The sequence below is a fragment of the Zootoca vivipara genome, chromosome 17 (genome assembly GCF_963506605.1).
Source record: "Zootoca vivipara chromosome 17, rZooViv1.1, whole genome shotgun sequence".
Taxonomy (NCBI): Eukaryota; Metazoa; Chordata; class Lepidosauria; order Squamata; family Lacertidae; genus Zootoca; species Zootoca vivipara.
In genome coordinates this window covers 22,595,830-22,610,666 of record NC_083292.1, presented here as the reverse complement: position 1 = coordinate 22,610,666, position 14,837 = coordinate 22,595,830, and the positions used below count along the sequence as shown (strand labels likewise).

Sequence of the window (14,837 nt, the reverse complement as noted above, 5' to 3'; positions counted from 1 at the left end):
CAGGTCTATACAGTATGTCCAAAAATTGGTAGGGAAGAATATACCCTAACACCCGCGGCTAAAACAGCAGCCTGAAGTGGTCCAGGCTTTCCAGCTCAGTGAGAACTAGGCCCTAGATCAAAGCATTGGATGTTCCTCTATATTTAGAGGGAGAGATAAACCTGGCATTCAACACTGGGATGTATTGCTGCTTGGCCAGGGGCATGAGATGGGGGGGGAGGAATGATGGGGGGGCAACCTTAACCCCTCCATCCTTCTTTCCTCCTGGCTTATTTTTATTCTCCAACCAGGAAAGGAGAAGATCGTCTTGGAACTCCCAGCCACCCATAAAGCAAGAAAGCGATCAGAAATGAATGGAGGAATAAAAACAAACACCATCACCATCCCTCCGCGCCTGATGGAACATTATATTACCTGGTCCCCGGGCTGTTAGGCGGATCGGCCCCTCCCTCTTTGCTCCTCCCTCCTTCCCTCCCCCGCGCTCCCTCCACGCACGTGACTTCCGTCTCCACCCCCCCCCTCCGACCGGAGCATTCTCAATTGGACACAAAGTAACCCTCTCGCTTCCGGGGGGAGGGAGGAGAGAGACGGAGGAAGGCAGCCGGGCGTTCCTGCGATCGCCGCACAAAGGCAGGCGAAGAACCCCCCCCCGCCCCGTCAACACCCCGGGCTTGCTTTCCGTGCCTTCTCCTTAATTCGGATCGCCGCTCCCTTAATTCGGATCCAGGCCCTTAATTCGGATCGCCTCCTTAATTCGGATCGACTTGGAAGCGGGTTTGTTTTTTTGGTGGGAGAGCAAGGAAAGGGGCTCCTTGGCTGCTCAGAAAGCCCACCCTCTCTGAAGCGGCTCACGGTCTCCCCGTATCTCCCTCCCCTTCACATGCCCCCCACGATCGCACCCGGAGGCCTGCCCGGGGATGAGGCGGGGGTCTCCCGGGCTCCCCCTCGCGCCCCAGACCCCCGGGTGGGCTAGCCAAGCCAAGGAAGAGCCCGATCCGCCGCCGCCGCCCCCCCCCCCGTTTTCTTTCCGGGTCGTCGCTTGACCCCCGCTTAGTCCTTCTCCATGGTGCAGATTCTGGCCCTGGTGTGGCGGAGGCTGCTTCGGAAGCGCTGGGTCCTGGGGGTCGTCTTCGGGCTGTCCCTCATCTATTTCCTCAGCAGCACCTTCAAGCAGGTCAGTCCAGACCCCCCACGTCGCCCCAGCACCTCTCTCTCGTTTCGTTTTCCGGCGTCTCTATTATTTGTATCGATCGCGTTTACGGTCGGCCAAAGGCCGACGGGGTTCTCCCCTGCTCCCCCAAATTATCCTTCACACAATAACCCTGTGAGGTAGGTTAGGCTGAGAGGCAGCAGTCGGCCCAAGGTGGTCCACAGATGAGCGCCAGGGGGATTTGAACTCTGGTCTCCCAGGTCCTAGTCTGAGACGCTAACCACTGTGCCACCGCTGCCTCTCACCATTGGAGGCAGCAGTGCTTCTGAATCCCAGTTGTGTTTGCGTCCCACTTGCTGGTTGTGTGACCACTGTGAGAACAGGATGCTGGACTTGGTAGGCCCTATAAATGTTGTTGTTTAGTCGTGTCCGACTCTTCGTGACCCCGTGGACCAGAGCATGCCAGGCACTCCTGTCTTCCACTGCCTCCCGCAGTTTGGTCAGACTCATGTTTGTAGCTTCGAGAACACTGTCCAACCATCTCGTCCTCTGTCATCCCCTTCTCCTTGTTGTGCCCTCAATCTTTCCCAGCATCAGGGTCTTTTCCAGGGAGTGTTCTCTTCTCATGAGGTGGCCAAAGTATTGGAGCCTCAGCTTCAGGATCTATCCTTCCAGTGAGCACTCAGGGCTGATTTCCTTAAGAATGGATAGGTTTGATCTTCTTGCAGTCCATGGGACTCTCAAGAGTCTCCTCCAGCACCATAATTCAAAAGCATCAATTCTTCGGCGATCAGCCTTCTTTATGGTCCAGCTCTCACTTCCATACATCACTACTGGGGAAACCATAGCTTTAAACATTATGTTTAAACTATAAACATTAGCATTTATATAAAGCGCAGCACAGCCAATGGTCCGGGAAGGTGAGAGTTGCAGTCCATCCCATCTAGAGGGCACCCCTTTGGCTATCCCTGCAATACAGCTCTCAGGGGTTCAGTGTGCTTTCCACGGTCCACCTTTGTTGAACTCTTTACAACAGCCCTGTAAGGTCGATCAACATGCTCACCATCTTGCAGATGTGAAGAGAGGGTCCTGAGGTGCTCTTTAAATTCAAAGGTGTAGCGGCTTGTGAGACCCATGCATCTAGGGGTTTTTTTTGAAATGAGGCATGGGCAACCCACCTCCCCAATGGAAAAATACAATGAAGAAAATGACCTTTTGAAATCTCTTCTCCCCTGCTGCAGGTTCAGGCAGCATCGGGAGGACAGGACTGTAGCTTGCTTCCCATGCTCCTCTGTTTTCCGTTTCAGGAAGAGCGAGCCGTACGAGATCGGAATCTCCTCCAGGTGCAAGACGAGGATCACCCGATCGCGTGGAAAGTGCAGTTCAACTCCGGGAATGGCAGCCAGCCTGGTAACCAATGCCGGAACTCTGTCCAGGGGAAGCTGCTGATCACAGATGAGCTGGGTGAGGCTCCCTCTTCCAAGGGTGGTGTGGTGTAGTGTAGTGGTTAGTGCTGGAGTAGGACTGGTGAACGCGCATGGCGCTGTGGTCTAAAGCACTTAGCCTAGGGCTTGCTGATCAGAAGGCCAGCGGTTTGAATCCCTGCAACGGGGTGAGCTCCCGTTGTTCGGGCTCTGCTCTTGCCAACCTAGCAGTTCGAAAGCATGCCAAAGTGCAAGTAGATAAATAGGTACCGCTCTGGTGGGTAGGCAAACGGCATTTCCGTGCGCTGCTCTGGTTTCACCAGAAGCGGCTTAGTCATGCTGGCCACATAACCTGGAAGCTGTCTGTGGACAAACGCCGGCTCCCTCGGCCTATAGAGCGAGAGGAGCATCACAACCCCAGAGTCGTCCGCGACTGGACCTAACGGTCAAGGGTACCTTTACCTTTACCTAGGACTGGTGAAACAGGAGAGCTGTGTTCCATCTCCCCTGATGGAGGCTGCATTCCTCTGGGTACCAGTTCCTGGGAGTTGGGAGTCGCAGGTGGAGAGAGATTCTCATTCCATCTGGTTGGCCACTGTGCGAAAAGAATGCTGTCATTTCCTCGTTGTGCCTGAGCTTTTACACAACATAATAAACCATTTCCAGTAATACAGGTGATAGGGCTGGGTGAGATATCAATAAACCAGTTTTAAATCCATATATGATACTGGATTCATAATTTTTGACCTGGTAATACAGATATCACGAATCATGATGCATGTTAGGGACGGGCGATATATCGTCCAAAAACCGGTTTCAAGTCCATCTCATGATACTGCTTTCATAATTTTTGACCTGGCGATATATTGCAAATCACAATATGTGAGTGTGTGCTGTGCAAAATATCGCCATGTGGGGAAAACAGTGCCATCCAATTGAATCATAGAATCATAGAATCATAGAGTTGGAAGAGACCACAAGGGCCATCCAGTCCAACCCCCTGCCAAGCAGGAAACACCATCAAAGCATTCCTGACAGATGGCTGTCAAGCCTCTGCTTAAAGACCTCCAAAGAAGGAGACTCCACCACACTCCTTGGCAGCAAATTCCACTGCCGAACAGCTCTTACTGTCAGGAAGTTCTTCCTAATGTTTAGGTGGAATTTTCTTTCTTGTAGTTTGAATCCGTTGCTCCGTGTCCGCTTCTCTGGAGCAGCAGAAAACAACCTTTCTCCCTCCTCTATATGACATCCTTTTATATATTTGAACATGGTTATCATATCACCCCTTAACCTTTTCTTCTCCAGGCTAAACATACCCAGCTCCCTAAGCCTAGCTCCATCCTTCTTTCAAACATTGTGATATATATCAGTATGTCACGATGTTTAGCTGGTGATATATCACGAAGTTGAAAACCAGATGTCTCCTGGCCCTAATAGTGGAATGTAGCACATCTTTAGCTCTTCATTTCCGTGTTATTTGCAACCGAGTTTTTCCTGGAAGCAGAATTCAAGGAAACGAGTGCTAAGCTTGTACAGCATTTCCCTGGGAGTGGCATTTATGTCGTGCGGAAGCTCAAGGGCTCTGTAGGAATTGGCAGGGGGGAAGCGCAATATCCTGCTGTGCAGCCATAAGCACCACGCCACTGTAGCGCAGTGGAAGAACATTTGATTTGCATGCAAAAGGTTTCTGGTTCAATCCCTGGTAGGCTAGGTCAGGCATCCCCAAAATTCGTCCCTCCAGATGTTTTGGACTACAATTCCCATCATCCCTGACCCGCTGGTCCTCTTAGCTAGGGATCATGGGAGTTGTAGGCCAAAACATCTGGAGGGCCACAGTTTGGGGATGCCTGGGCTAGGGGAAGCTCCCTGCTGAATCCCTGGGGAGTTGCTGCCAGTCAGTGTAGACAGTTCTGAGCTAGAGGGGCCAATGACAGCACTCTATGCCCAAGGCAGAACTCTATGTTCTATGGCTTTCCCTAATACCAGTGGAACCTCTACTTACAACCATAATCCGTTCCGGGGGTCCGGTCATAACTAGAAATGTACATAAGTAGAGGCACACTTTTACATAGAAAGTAATGGAGAAGTGAATTGATCCGTTCTAGACGATGAAAAACACCCCCTAAAACAGCAATTTAACACGGATTTTACTGTCTAATGAGACCATAGATCCTTAAAATGAAGGCAATAATCAATGTACTGTACTATAAAATAAAATAAATGAGACAGTATTGTAGATGAAAAAAATTAACATTTTTTCCCCCTTACGTGCACTGAGGGTGGACGGGCTTACCTGGCTACACGCTGGGGGTGGGGCAAGGGTCAGTAAAGAGCTGATTCACTTTGGCCAGGGTCACTTTTTTTTCTTGCCAGGCCAGGTTCTTCTCTGGACTTCCTCAGATTAGTTGCTCGGCAGGGTTTGGGGCTGCAGTGAGCCCTGCTGTGCCTCTTGCAGGCGGCACCTCTTCCACAGCTTCGGGGGTGGGATGGGGGCCCTCTCCCCGGTGGCGGAGGGTCCAGCGCTGTCCCGCAGCCAGCCGGGCGAGCTCTGGACTGCTGGCATGGCCTCTGTTTGTGTCTAGAGGAAAGTTCATAAGTCAAAGCACCTACTGAAGGTCGTAACTGGAATCGAACATAAGTAGAGCCGTACGTAAGTCGAGGTTCCACTGTACAGTGGTACCTTGGTTCTCAAACGCCCAAAACCTGGAATTAAGTGTTCCGGTTTTTGAACGTTTTTCAGAAGCCGAACGTCCGATGTGGCTGTTGGCTATTGTTTCCAGGGCACTTGCACCTATCAGAAGCTGCGCTTTGGTTTTCGAACATTCCAGAAGTCAAACGGACTTCCAGAACAGATTAAGTTTGGTGCTTTTGTTTTTGCTATTTATTTTGCGGTTTTGTCTTTGAGGCTTTTTCGGTTAATTTGTTTTTGGGACTGTGTGGAACCCAGTTCAGCAACTGATTGATTTATTGTGTGACTGTGGAAATGGCTAAAAAAAAACACCATCCAAACAATGACTATCATCAGTCCTGGTAAGAAAAATAATTAATTTTTAATTTTTATCATCTACAATACTTTCTTGTTTATTTTATAGTACTATACTGTACATTGATTATTGCTTTCATTTTATGGATCAATGGTCTTGTTAGATAATAAAATTCATGTTAAATTGCTGTTTTAGGGGTTGTTTTTAAAAGTCTGGAATGGATTAATCTGTTTTGCATTACTTTCTTTGGGAAAGTGTGGCTTGGTTTTGGAACGGACTTGCGGAATGGATTAAGTTTGAGAACCAAGGTACCACTGTATATTTGTTGTCTCTTCACTCTGATTTCAAACAATCTAGAATGTCAAGTGCTGTCTCCATCCTCAATAGCTCTTCCGGTGTTTTTTTTTGGGGGGGGGATAGGTTACATCTGCGAAAGGAAGGACTTGCTGGTGAACGGCTGCTGCGACGTCAAAGCCCCCAGTGCAAAGCTCTATAGCTGCGAGAGCTGCTTGCCCAACGGATGCTGCAGCATCTACGAAGCCTGCGTTTCCTGCTGCTTGCAGCCCAACAAGGTACGATGTGTTTGGTATGAACCCTGGCCAACTGCAGCAAAATGTTGCAGCGCAGCATCGCTGGCATGGCATAAATAAGAAAGCATCGCATAAATAAGAAAGGAGTGCTGCCCTTCGAGGTGCCAGCCAGCCATGCCCTCTGTTGGAATACTCTTACAGGGCTCAAGCAGGCCATTCGATTTCCTTTGCCATCTGCTGGTTTTCTTTTTCAACTAATACACATACATCTATATATTTTCTCCAGCACCTGCCTGGTTGCATTTCACTCATTTTCAGCCCAGTTCTCCACTCTTAAGAAAAAAATTATTAACCAAAACAACAACAACAACAACAACAACAACAACAAGTTCATCCTCCATAAAGTTTGCAGCTCCTCCCAGTTTGTGTCATCAGCGTCGTTCTGTTTGCTCATATTTTAATGGGGACTTCAGCGACTCAAAAATGCTTGCCTGTTGGAGATCTCTCAGGGTGAAAGGCTGGGAGGAGACTCCTTTCTCTGTATAGGACAAAAGTTAGGATTTACAGTCGTACCTTGGTTGTCGAACGGAATCCGTTCCGGAAGTCCATTCGACTTCCGGAAACGTTTGACAACCACGGCACAGCTTCCGATTGGCTGCAGGAGCTTCCTGCAGCCAATCGGAAGCCGCATCAGATGTTAGGGTTCCAAAGAACGTTCGCAAACCGGAACACGCACTCCCAGGTTTGCGGCGTTCGGGAGCCAAAACATTTGACTCGCAAGGTGTTCGAGATCCAAGGTGCGACTGTATTTGTGAGAGAGGATTCTGAATTCTTCTATCTTGTCTATCTTTTTCTTTCTTTCTTTCTTTCTTTCTTTCTTTCTTTCTTTCTTTCTTATTCATGTAGATTAGCTTGTCTTTTATAATATTGTGAAAACTGTTAATAAAACTTTATCCAAAAATAAAAATAGAAAATGCTTGCCCGTTGTCTGCTGCTGTTCCTTCTCCTCCACAGTGCCATTCCTGCCTTCATAACTCTTCTGTTGTCACCTAACTTTTTTTATTTTTTAACCCCCAGCAACGGCTGCTGGAGCACTTTCTAAACCGAGCTGCGGTCGCCTTCCGGAACCTCTTCATGGCTGTGGAAGATCACTTTGAGTTGTGCTTGGCCAAGTGCAGGACCTCCTCGCAGGTACAGGGAGAGGTCTGCGGGGCTGACTGAGCAGCGGCTCATGATCTCCTCTGCTCCCATCCTGCTCCTGGTGGGTTAAGTGCAACAGATGAGCAAGACAACCCAACTGTTAGTCGGGCAGAGGGGATCAATAGCAACCATTTGGGGGGACCCTGTTCTCACCTGGGGTGCCTGGGATAGAGCCTGGGATTTCAATAATAATAATAATAATAATAATAATAATAATAATAATAAATGTATTCATATCCCTAGGTTTTCCCAGCCACTCTGGGTGGTTTACAGCATATATGAAAAGCAGAATATCTTATACAGACTATAAATCAATCAATAAACCAACAGAAATAATAATAATAATATAATATAAATAAATATTATTTTATTATTTATATCCTGCCTATCTGGCCAGGTTTTCCCAGCCAGTCTGGGTGGCTTACAGCATATATGAAAACATAATAAAACATCAAACATTAAAAAACAGAATATCTTATATGGACTAAATAAATCAATAGAAATAATAATAATAATAATAATAATAATAATAATAATAATAGCAATAACAAGCCATCTACAGTTATACCCAAATTAAAATAACTGCCAACCCCAGCTAAACATTTAACCAACCCCAACCAACCCAAAAACAAAAAAGAGGAACCAAAATTAAAACCTTTAAAAAACATTTTAGCCAGTTGCGCCAACCCAAGGGTTGTTCTAGCAATGTCCCTCCGATCTCCCAGGAGCCTCTTTTAGCTGTTCCAGGTGAGTCTGGACTCCACCCCCTAGGCCAGGTGGAAATGGGCCTTGCAAGCAGGGAGCAGGTCTTCCTTCCAGCACTGATGGCAGCAGCAATTTCATGCATGAAAAGCCTACAATCGTAGAATTGGAAGGGACCCCAACGGTCATCTAGTCCAACCCCCTGCAGTGCAGGAATCTCAGCCACAGCATCCGTGACAGATGTGCGCTCTGTCATTCAGCTGGTGGCCACGCTCCGTAGCTGCCTGGCAAATCTGTGTCCCTGCATGTGCTCTGTCCCCTCCCTAACAAATATATATCTCTCCCCCCCCCTCTATTTCTCCCCTTTGCCCAGAGCGTGCAGCATGAGAACACCTACCGCAACCCCATTGCGAAATACTGCTACGGGGAGTACCCTCCGGACCTCCTGCCAGTGTGATAGCGGCAAGGGGACTGTGGCAGCAAGGAGAGAGAGAGAGACCGGAGGCGTTAGCGATTGTGGAACGGTGACGTTGTGAGGACGCTCGGACACCTGCCTTTGTGCTGCGGCACCCAACTTAACCTTTCAGGAAATAGCCTCTTTCATCCGCCTGTTGCCGCCTCCCTGCAGTTAGAAAATGGAATGAGGGCGGTGAGAGACCCTCCGCCGGCTGTCGCCAAAGGACTGTGCTCAGGCACTGCACTGTGGCTACAGTCAGTCCTGCCCCCATTTTGAGATACGAACATAATAGAAGTTGTGTCTCTCTCCCCGTAGCCTGTGGGCCTTCTCTCTCTCTCTCTCTGGCCTGGCCAACAAACACAGTGAATGACAAAAGGTCCCTTGAGATGAGAGAGCGGTGCTCGGTTCCTTGCAGGCGAGAGACGTCCTGTATCCTCAAACCGTGCTGTGTAAATACGAATTATTTATTGGGATGACACTACGGCTCAAAACGTATTGCAGGGTGTTCTAGAAGACGGTGCCAGGAGGGTGCCGGTGACGTTCTAACATGGGACAGAGAAAGCCCTTCACCTTAGATTTTTCTCCAAGCTTTGTCATTAATCTTGTTCCGCACGGTCTGATCTTTGAATTGATTTGGCTGTTGCTTGCCAGCAGGGGGCGGTAGCAAATAGCACCCTGTTTCCTGGCTCTGCATGGCTTTGGAGCTATAAATAGAGCTGAGGTTTCTCTGCATATCCGGGGTGGAAAATCCCTGGCCTGTGGGGCTATCTGGACCCACCAGGCTTCCCCATTTGGACCAGGGAGCTTTTTTACCCTAGCACACCCCACACACACACACCTGGTGTCGCATAAGGAGGCAGCTGTCGCAAAAAATGGGATTTACAAAAAATGGTCAGCTGATCAGAGCTGTTCCCACAGGGCTTCACAAGCACCGATGATCAGCCTCGCTCCCCACATCGCCATGATGTTTGGTGATTGTCGTGTGGGAAGCCCCCACCCACCTGTCAAATTCAGCCAGCAGGGATTAGTGGGTTGTGGTACTGTGATTAGATGGCTGTGGGTTGGGGGAAAGTAAACCAAAAAAAAGAAACCTATAAATGTAGTACGCATTGCACAGATGCTTGCAGTTCTGAATCTCTGCTACTGCAGTGGCAACCCAATGAGCGAGGCATTGAATGACCCAAGGAGTGGGGTAGGAGAGGTGAAAATAACGCCAAGGTATTTGGCATCTGGTAACCATTGCGTCCCTTTGGTTTCAAGTAGTAAAATGGGCGGGCGAGTCTTAAAAAGCCCGGGACACAAATTCTCACAGCCCTCTAGCAGCTGTGGGGCCTCATTTACCAGAGGTCATGTATTTAGCACAGGCACAGGCAAACTCGGCCCTCCAGATGTTTTGAGACTACAATTCCCATCATCCCTGACCACTGGTCCTGTTAGCTAGGGATGATGGGAGTTGTAGTCCCAAAACATCTGGAGGGCCGAGTTTGCCTATGCCTGATTTAGCATGAACTCTGGAAGTGTCCACTCAGTTCTGACCAGGTCAGCCTCCTGATAAGTGTTGTGTTCTAGGAAGCTAATTTGGTCAGAATCGAGTAAACACTTAAATGCATTACTTCTGGTAAATGAGTCAACATATCGGGGCTTTTAAGGCTTGTCTAAGCATGTACTACCTGAAACCGAAGGGGTGCATTGGTTGCCAGATGTGAGGTTTTTTCCTGCTCTCCTATCCCACTAAAGATGCTTTTCTGCTCCATGTGTCACCTGGAGTTTGGGAGGCAATCTATGTTTTGTGATGCAGCTGTTTTCCTCTCCTGTGACATCATCAGGTCTCCTTGGAATGAGCCACCCGGGCATAGCTGCCAAGTTCTCCCTTTTTTTAAGGGAAATTCCCTTATGCTGAACAGGCTTCCTCGCGAGAAAAGGGAAAACTTGGCAGCTATGCACCTGGGTGTAGAGCAGGCACCCCCAAACTGCGGCCCTCCAGATGTTTTGGCCTACAACTCCCATGATCCCTAGCTAACAGGACCAGTGGTCGGGGAAGATGGGAATTGTAGTCCAAAACATCTGGAGGGCTGGAGTTTGGGGATGCCTGGTGTAGAGCAAGCGTGGGGAACCTCTGACCCTCCAAATGTTACTGAACTACAACTCCCATCATCCCTGAACATGGACCATGCTTTCTGGGCCTGATGGGAACTGATTCAGCGACATCTTGAGGGCCAGGGTGTAGCATCCCTGCCCAAGGGTCCACAACTCAGCTAATGAGTTCTCTCTGACCACAGAAAGCTTTAATCTTCTGCTGATCATGGAATACTCTTTGTCGCCTCTGATTTTCCCACTTCCAGTGTGAAACAAAAGTCTAAATACACTCCCATCACAAACTAAACTTCTTGTTCTCCTGTTTATTGAATGGTGAAATATTCCTCACCCACATGGTTGCTGGTGGGAGACTTTCTGAATAAGGAGTCATTCCTTGTTTGCCCTAGGAAGGCAGCAGTAGCCGACATGGTGCCCTCCAGATATTCTGGATGCCAGATACCATCAGCACAAGCCAGTAAGTCTGGGATCTTAAACCTGGAGCCTTCCCGATGTTATTTGGACTACAGCTCCCATCATCCTTGACCACTGATAGTCATGGTTGGGGCTTATGTCAGCACGAGTCCAGGAAATGGCTAGAGCAGTGTGTTCTTCAACCTTAGATCCCCAGATTTAGGTGGACTACAATACCCATCATCCACAGCCAGCTTAGCCTAACAATCAAGGATGCTGTGTGTTGTAGTCCACACGCGCTTGGGGACCGAAGGTTAAAAGAACAGGGTTCTCAAGCAGGGTTTCCCAAACTTGGGTCTCCAGCTGGTTTTGGACTACAATTCGCACCATCCCTGACACTTGGTCCTGCTAGCTAGGGATGATGGGAGTTGTAGTCAGTCAACAGTTGGAGACCCAAGTTTGGGGAATGCTGTTCTAGAGGGTCACAGATTTCCAGGCATATGTGGGTGCAAAATGTTTCAATTGCAAGGGCTACACAAGTGAGAGAGTGCTGCTTCAGTGCTAAGCATTTAGCAACCCTGAAAGATAATGGGCTTCGGTTTCAAGAGAATGATGAGCGAGTTCTGTTAACGTACAATGGAATGTCAAGATAAACACAAGCCACTCCGAAAGAAGTTGCTGGATTGTTCCCTTGGCCCAGGTCCGTGCGTAGAAAATAGATCTAGCTGAAAGGCAACGCAGAGCAATCTGCATTGATCATGGCAATGCATTCCTAACTATACAACCTTCTAATATTGCAGGATTATTGCAAAATTTTAGGAGGTTGTATGATCTTAGAACAGGGACCCAGGTGGCGCTGTGGTTAAACCACTGAGCCTAGGGCTTGCTGATCAGAAGGTCGGCGGTTCGAATCCCTGTGACAGGGTGAGCTCCCGTTGCTTGGTCCCAGCTCCTGCCAACCTAGCAGTTCGAAAGCACGTCAAAATGCAAGTAGATAAATAGGAACCGCTACAGCGGGAAGGTAAACGGCGTTTCCGTGTGCTACTCTGGTTCGCCAGAAGTGGCTTTGTCATGCTGGCCACATGGTACCTCGGTTTAAGTACACAATTGGTTCCGGAAGTCTGTACTTAACTTGAAGCGTACTTAACCTGAAGCGAACTTTCCCATTGAAAGTAATGGAAAGTGGATTAATCCGTTCCAGGCGGGTCCGCGGAGTACTTAAACTGAAAGTACTCAAACCGAAGCGTACTTAAGCCGAGGTATGACTGTACTTGCACATGTGTGCTTTTGAACTGCTAGGTTGGCAGGAGCTGGGACAGAGCTATGGGAGCTCACCCCATCGCGGGGATTCGAACCACCGACCTTCCGATCAGCAAGCCCAAGAGGCTCAGTGGTTTAGACCACAGCGCCACCCGCATCCTTTGCCACAACACTACTGAGGGTGAGTCCCACCAGTGTAATTTACCCCGGTGTAAATTATTCCGGCTTTTTGTCATCTGAATGGCTCTATTAGTTGCAGGGGGAAAGGTGAATAAAAAGTAAAAAGGTAAAGGACCCCGGACAGTTAAGTCCAGTCATCGGCTGGGGTTGCAGCACTCATCTCTCTTTCAGGCTGAGGGAGCCGGCGTTTGTCCATAAACAGCTTTCCGGGTCATGTGGCTAGCATGACTAAACCGCTTCTGGTGCAATGGAACACCGTGACGGAAACCAGAGCGCGTAGAAATGCCATTTACCTTCCCGCCACAGTGGTACCTATTTATCTACTTGCACCAGTATGCTTTCGAACTGCTAGGTTGGCAGAAGCTGGGACAGAGCAATGGGAGCTCACCCCGTCATGGGGATTCAAACTGCCGACCACCTGATCGGCAAGCCCAAGAGGCTCAGTGGTTTAGACCACAGCATCACCGACTTCCCTTCGGTGAATAGCAATGATGTGGCAGAGGTGAGTGGCAGAAGTATCTTAAAGCCGCCTCTCATAATACTAGAACTCTGGGCCGTCCCAGGAAGCTGAATTGCTGGAAGCTACTGCGAGGTGCTTTTGTGACTGCAGAAGAAATGAAGATCTTTTGCTCTCAAAGAGAGGATGGGTAGATGCTCCGGGAAGTTGCTCTGCCCTGTTTTCTTGCCCTCTGACCCATCAAGGTGAGAGTCATTTGGCAGCCACTTAATCAAATGGAGATGTTGATTTTTCTGTTAACCCAGCTGGGACGACATTTTCTGCAGGCTGTCGTGCCAGATAACAAATGGCTTTCCAGAATCCCATTATTCTCCCACTGGCAGGATCTGCTCCAGGAAAGGGAGATGGGAATGGATGTGTCATTTCGGGACAAAAGGGGACGTCAATCCCGGTTATCGCTGCTCTGGAGAACTGAGCAGCTGTGAGTTTATTATGCAAAAGCTCCAAATGTGGTATCGGATGGATTTCTGGTCACACAAATTTCCCCACCTTAGTTTGTTTATTTGTAATACTGTATCCTGCCAACCTAGTAGTTAGAAAGCACATCAAAATGCAAGTAGATAAATAGGAACCGCTATAGTGGGAAGGTAAACGGCGTTTCCATGTGCTGCTCTGGTTTGCCAGAAGCGGCTTTGTCATGCTGGCCACATGACCTGGAAGCTACCCTGTTTCTCATATTTTAAGACATACCCATAAAATAAGCCATAGCAGGATTTTTAAGCATTCAAGGAATATAAGCCATACCCCGAAAATAAGACATAGTGATAGGCGCAGCAGCAATGCCGGCCGCGGCAGGAGGAGGAGGAAAAAAATAAGACACCCCTTGAAAATAAGCCATAGTGTGTTTTTTTGAGGAAAAAATAAATATAAGACGTGTCTTATAATATGAGAAACACGGTATACGCCGGCTCCCTCGGCCAATAATGTGAGATGAGCGCGTAACCCCAGAGTCGGTCACAACTGGACCTAATGGTCAGGGGTCCCTTTACCTTTACCTATTTATATACTGCTCTTCAACAATAAAGGTGATGTCCAATATTAGACCTATTCAGAGTAGACTCATTGATTATATTTTATTTTATGTTAGACGAGTCTCTCTCTCTCTCCCCGCACACCTTCCCTATTAAAGTGTGGTGCTCCCCACTTTACACGACTTTACTTTATACACACTGGGCCCCGGAACATAACCCCCACATAAGTAGCAGGACACCTGTATCCTAAATGCTGCTTCCTTAGGCTCTGCCTCCACAGCTGGAAGCAGCAGTGCTTCTGAACAGCAGTTGCTGGAAGCCACTGGAGGAGAGAACGCAAGTGGCGCTGTGGGTTAAACCACAGAGCCCAGAGGGCTTGCCGATCAGAAGGTCGGCGGTTCAAATCCCTGCGACGGGGTGAGCTCCCGTTGCTCGGTCCCCGCTCCTGCCAACCTAGCAGGTCAAAAGCACATCAAGTGCAAGTACAGTCATACCTCAGTTTAAGTACGCTTCGGTTTGAGTACTTTCAGTTTAAGTACTCCGCGGACCCGCCTGGAACGGATTAATCCACTTTCCATTACTTTCAATGAGAAAGTTTGCTTCAGGTTAAGTATGCTTCAGGTTAAGTACAGACTTCTGGAACCAATTGTGTACTTAAACCGAGGTACCACTGTAGATAAATAGGTGGGAAGGTAAGCGGCGTTTCCGTGCGCTGCTCTGGTTCGCCAGAAGTGGCTTTGTCATGCTGGCCACATGACTCGGAAGCTGTATGCTGGCTCCCTCGGCCAAAAGAGCGAGATGAGCGCCGCAACCCCAGAGTCTGTCACGACTGGACCTAATGGTCAGGGGTCCCTTTACCTTTACTGGAGGAGTTACTCTTGCACTCCAGTCCTGCTTGCAGGCTTTCTGGTGGGCTACTGTGGGAACAGGACTGACCCAGCAGTTTCTCCTTATGTTCTTATGCAACCTTTCCTC

General features: G+C 48.7%; 2 protein-coding genes across 2 annotated transcripts in view; one reads left to right on the top strand and one right to left on the bottom strand.

Annotated features, from left to right (window-relative positions):
• The window catches only part of RNFT2 (ring finger protein, transmembrane 2), a 36,094-nt gene extending 35,632 nt beyond the window's left edge, over positions 1–462 (bottom strand). The window contains exon 1 of the mRNA XM_035098402.2: positions 415–462. The gene's annotated coding sequence lies outside the window, so the exon portion shown is untranslated. The remainder of the gene's footprint in view (positions 1–414) is intronic.
• Positions 463–563: 101 nt separating this feature from the next.
• SPRING1 (SREBF pathway regulator in golgi 1) lies at positions 564–10,830 on the top strand. Its single transcript, XM_035098785.2, has 5 exons — positions 564–1,174; positions 2,458–2,614; positions 5,979–6,130; positions 7,166–7,279; positions 8,364–10,830. Exons 1-5 carry the CDS (start codon positions 1,064–1,066, stop codon positions 8,445–8,447), a joined length of 618 nt encoding a protein of 205 aa, XP_034954676.1. The 5' UTR covers positions 564–1,063; the 3' UTR covers positions 8,448–10,830.
• The last annotated feature ends 4,007 nt before the right edge of the window (positions 10,831–14,837 follow it).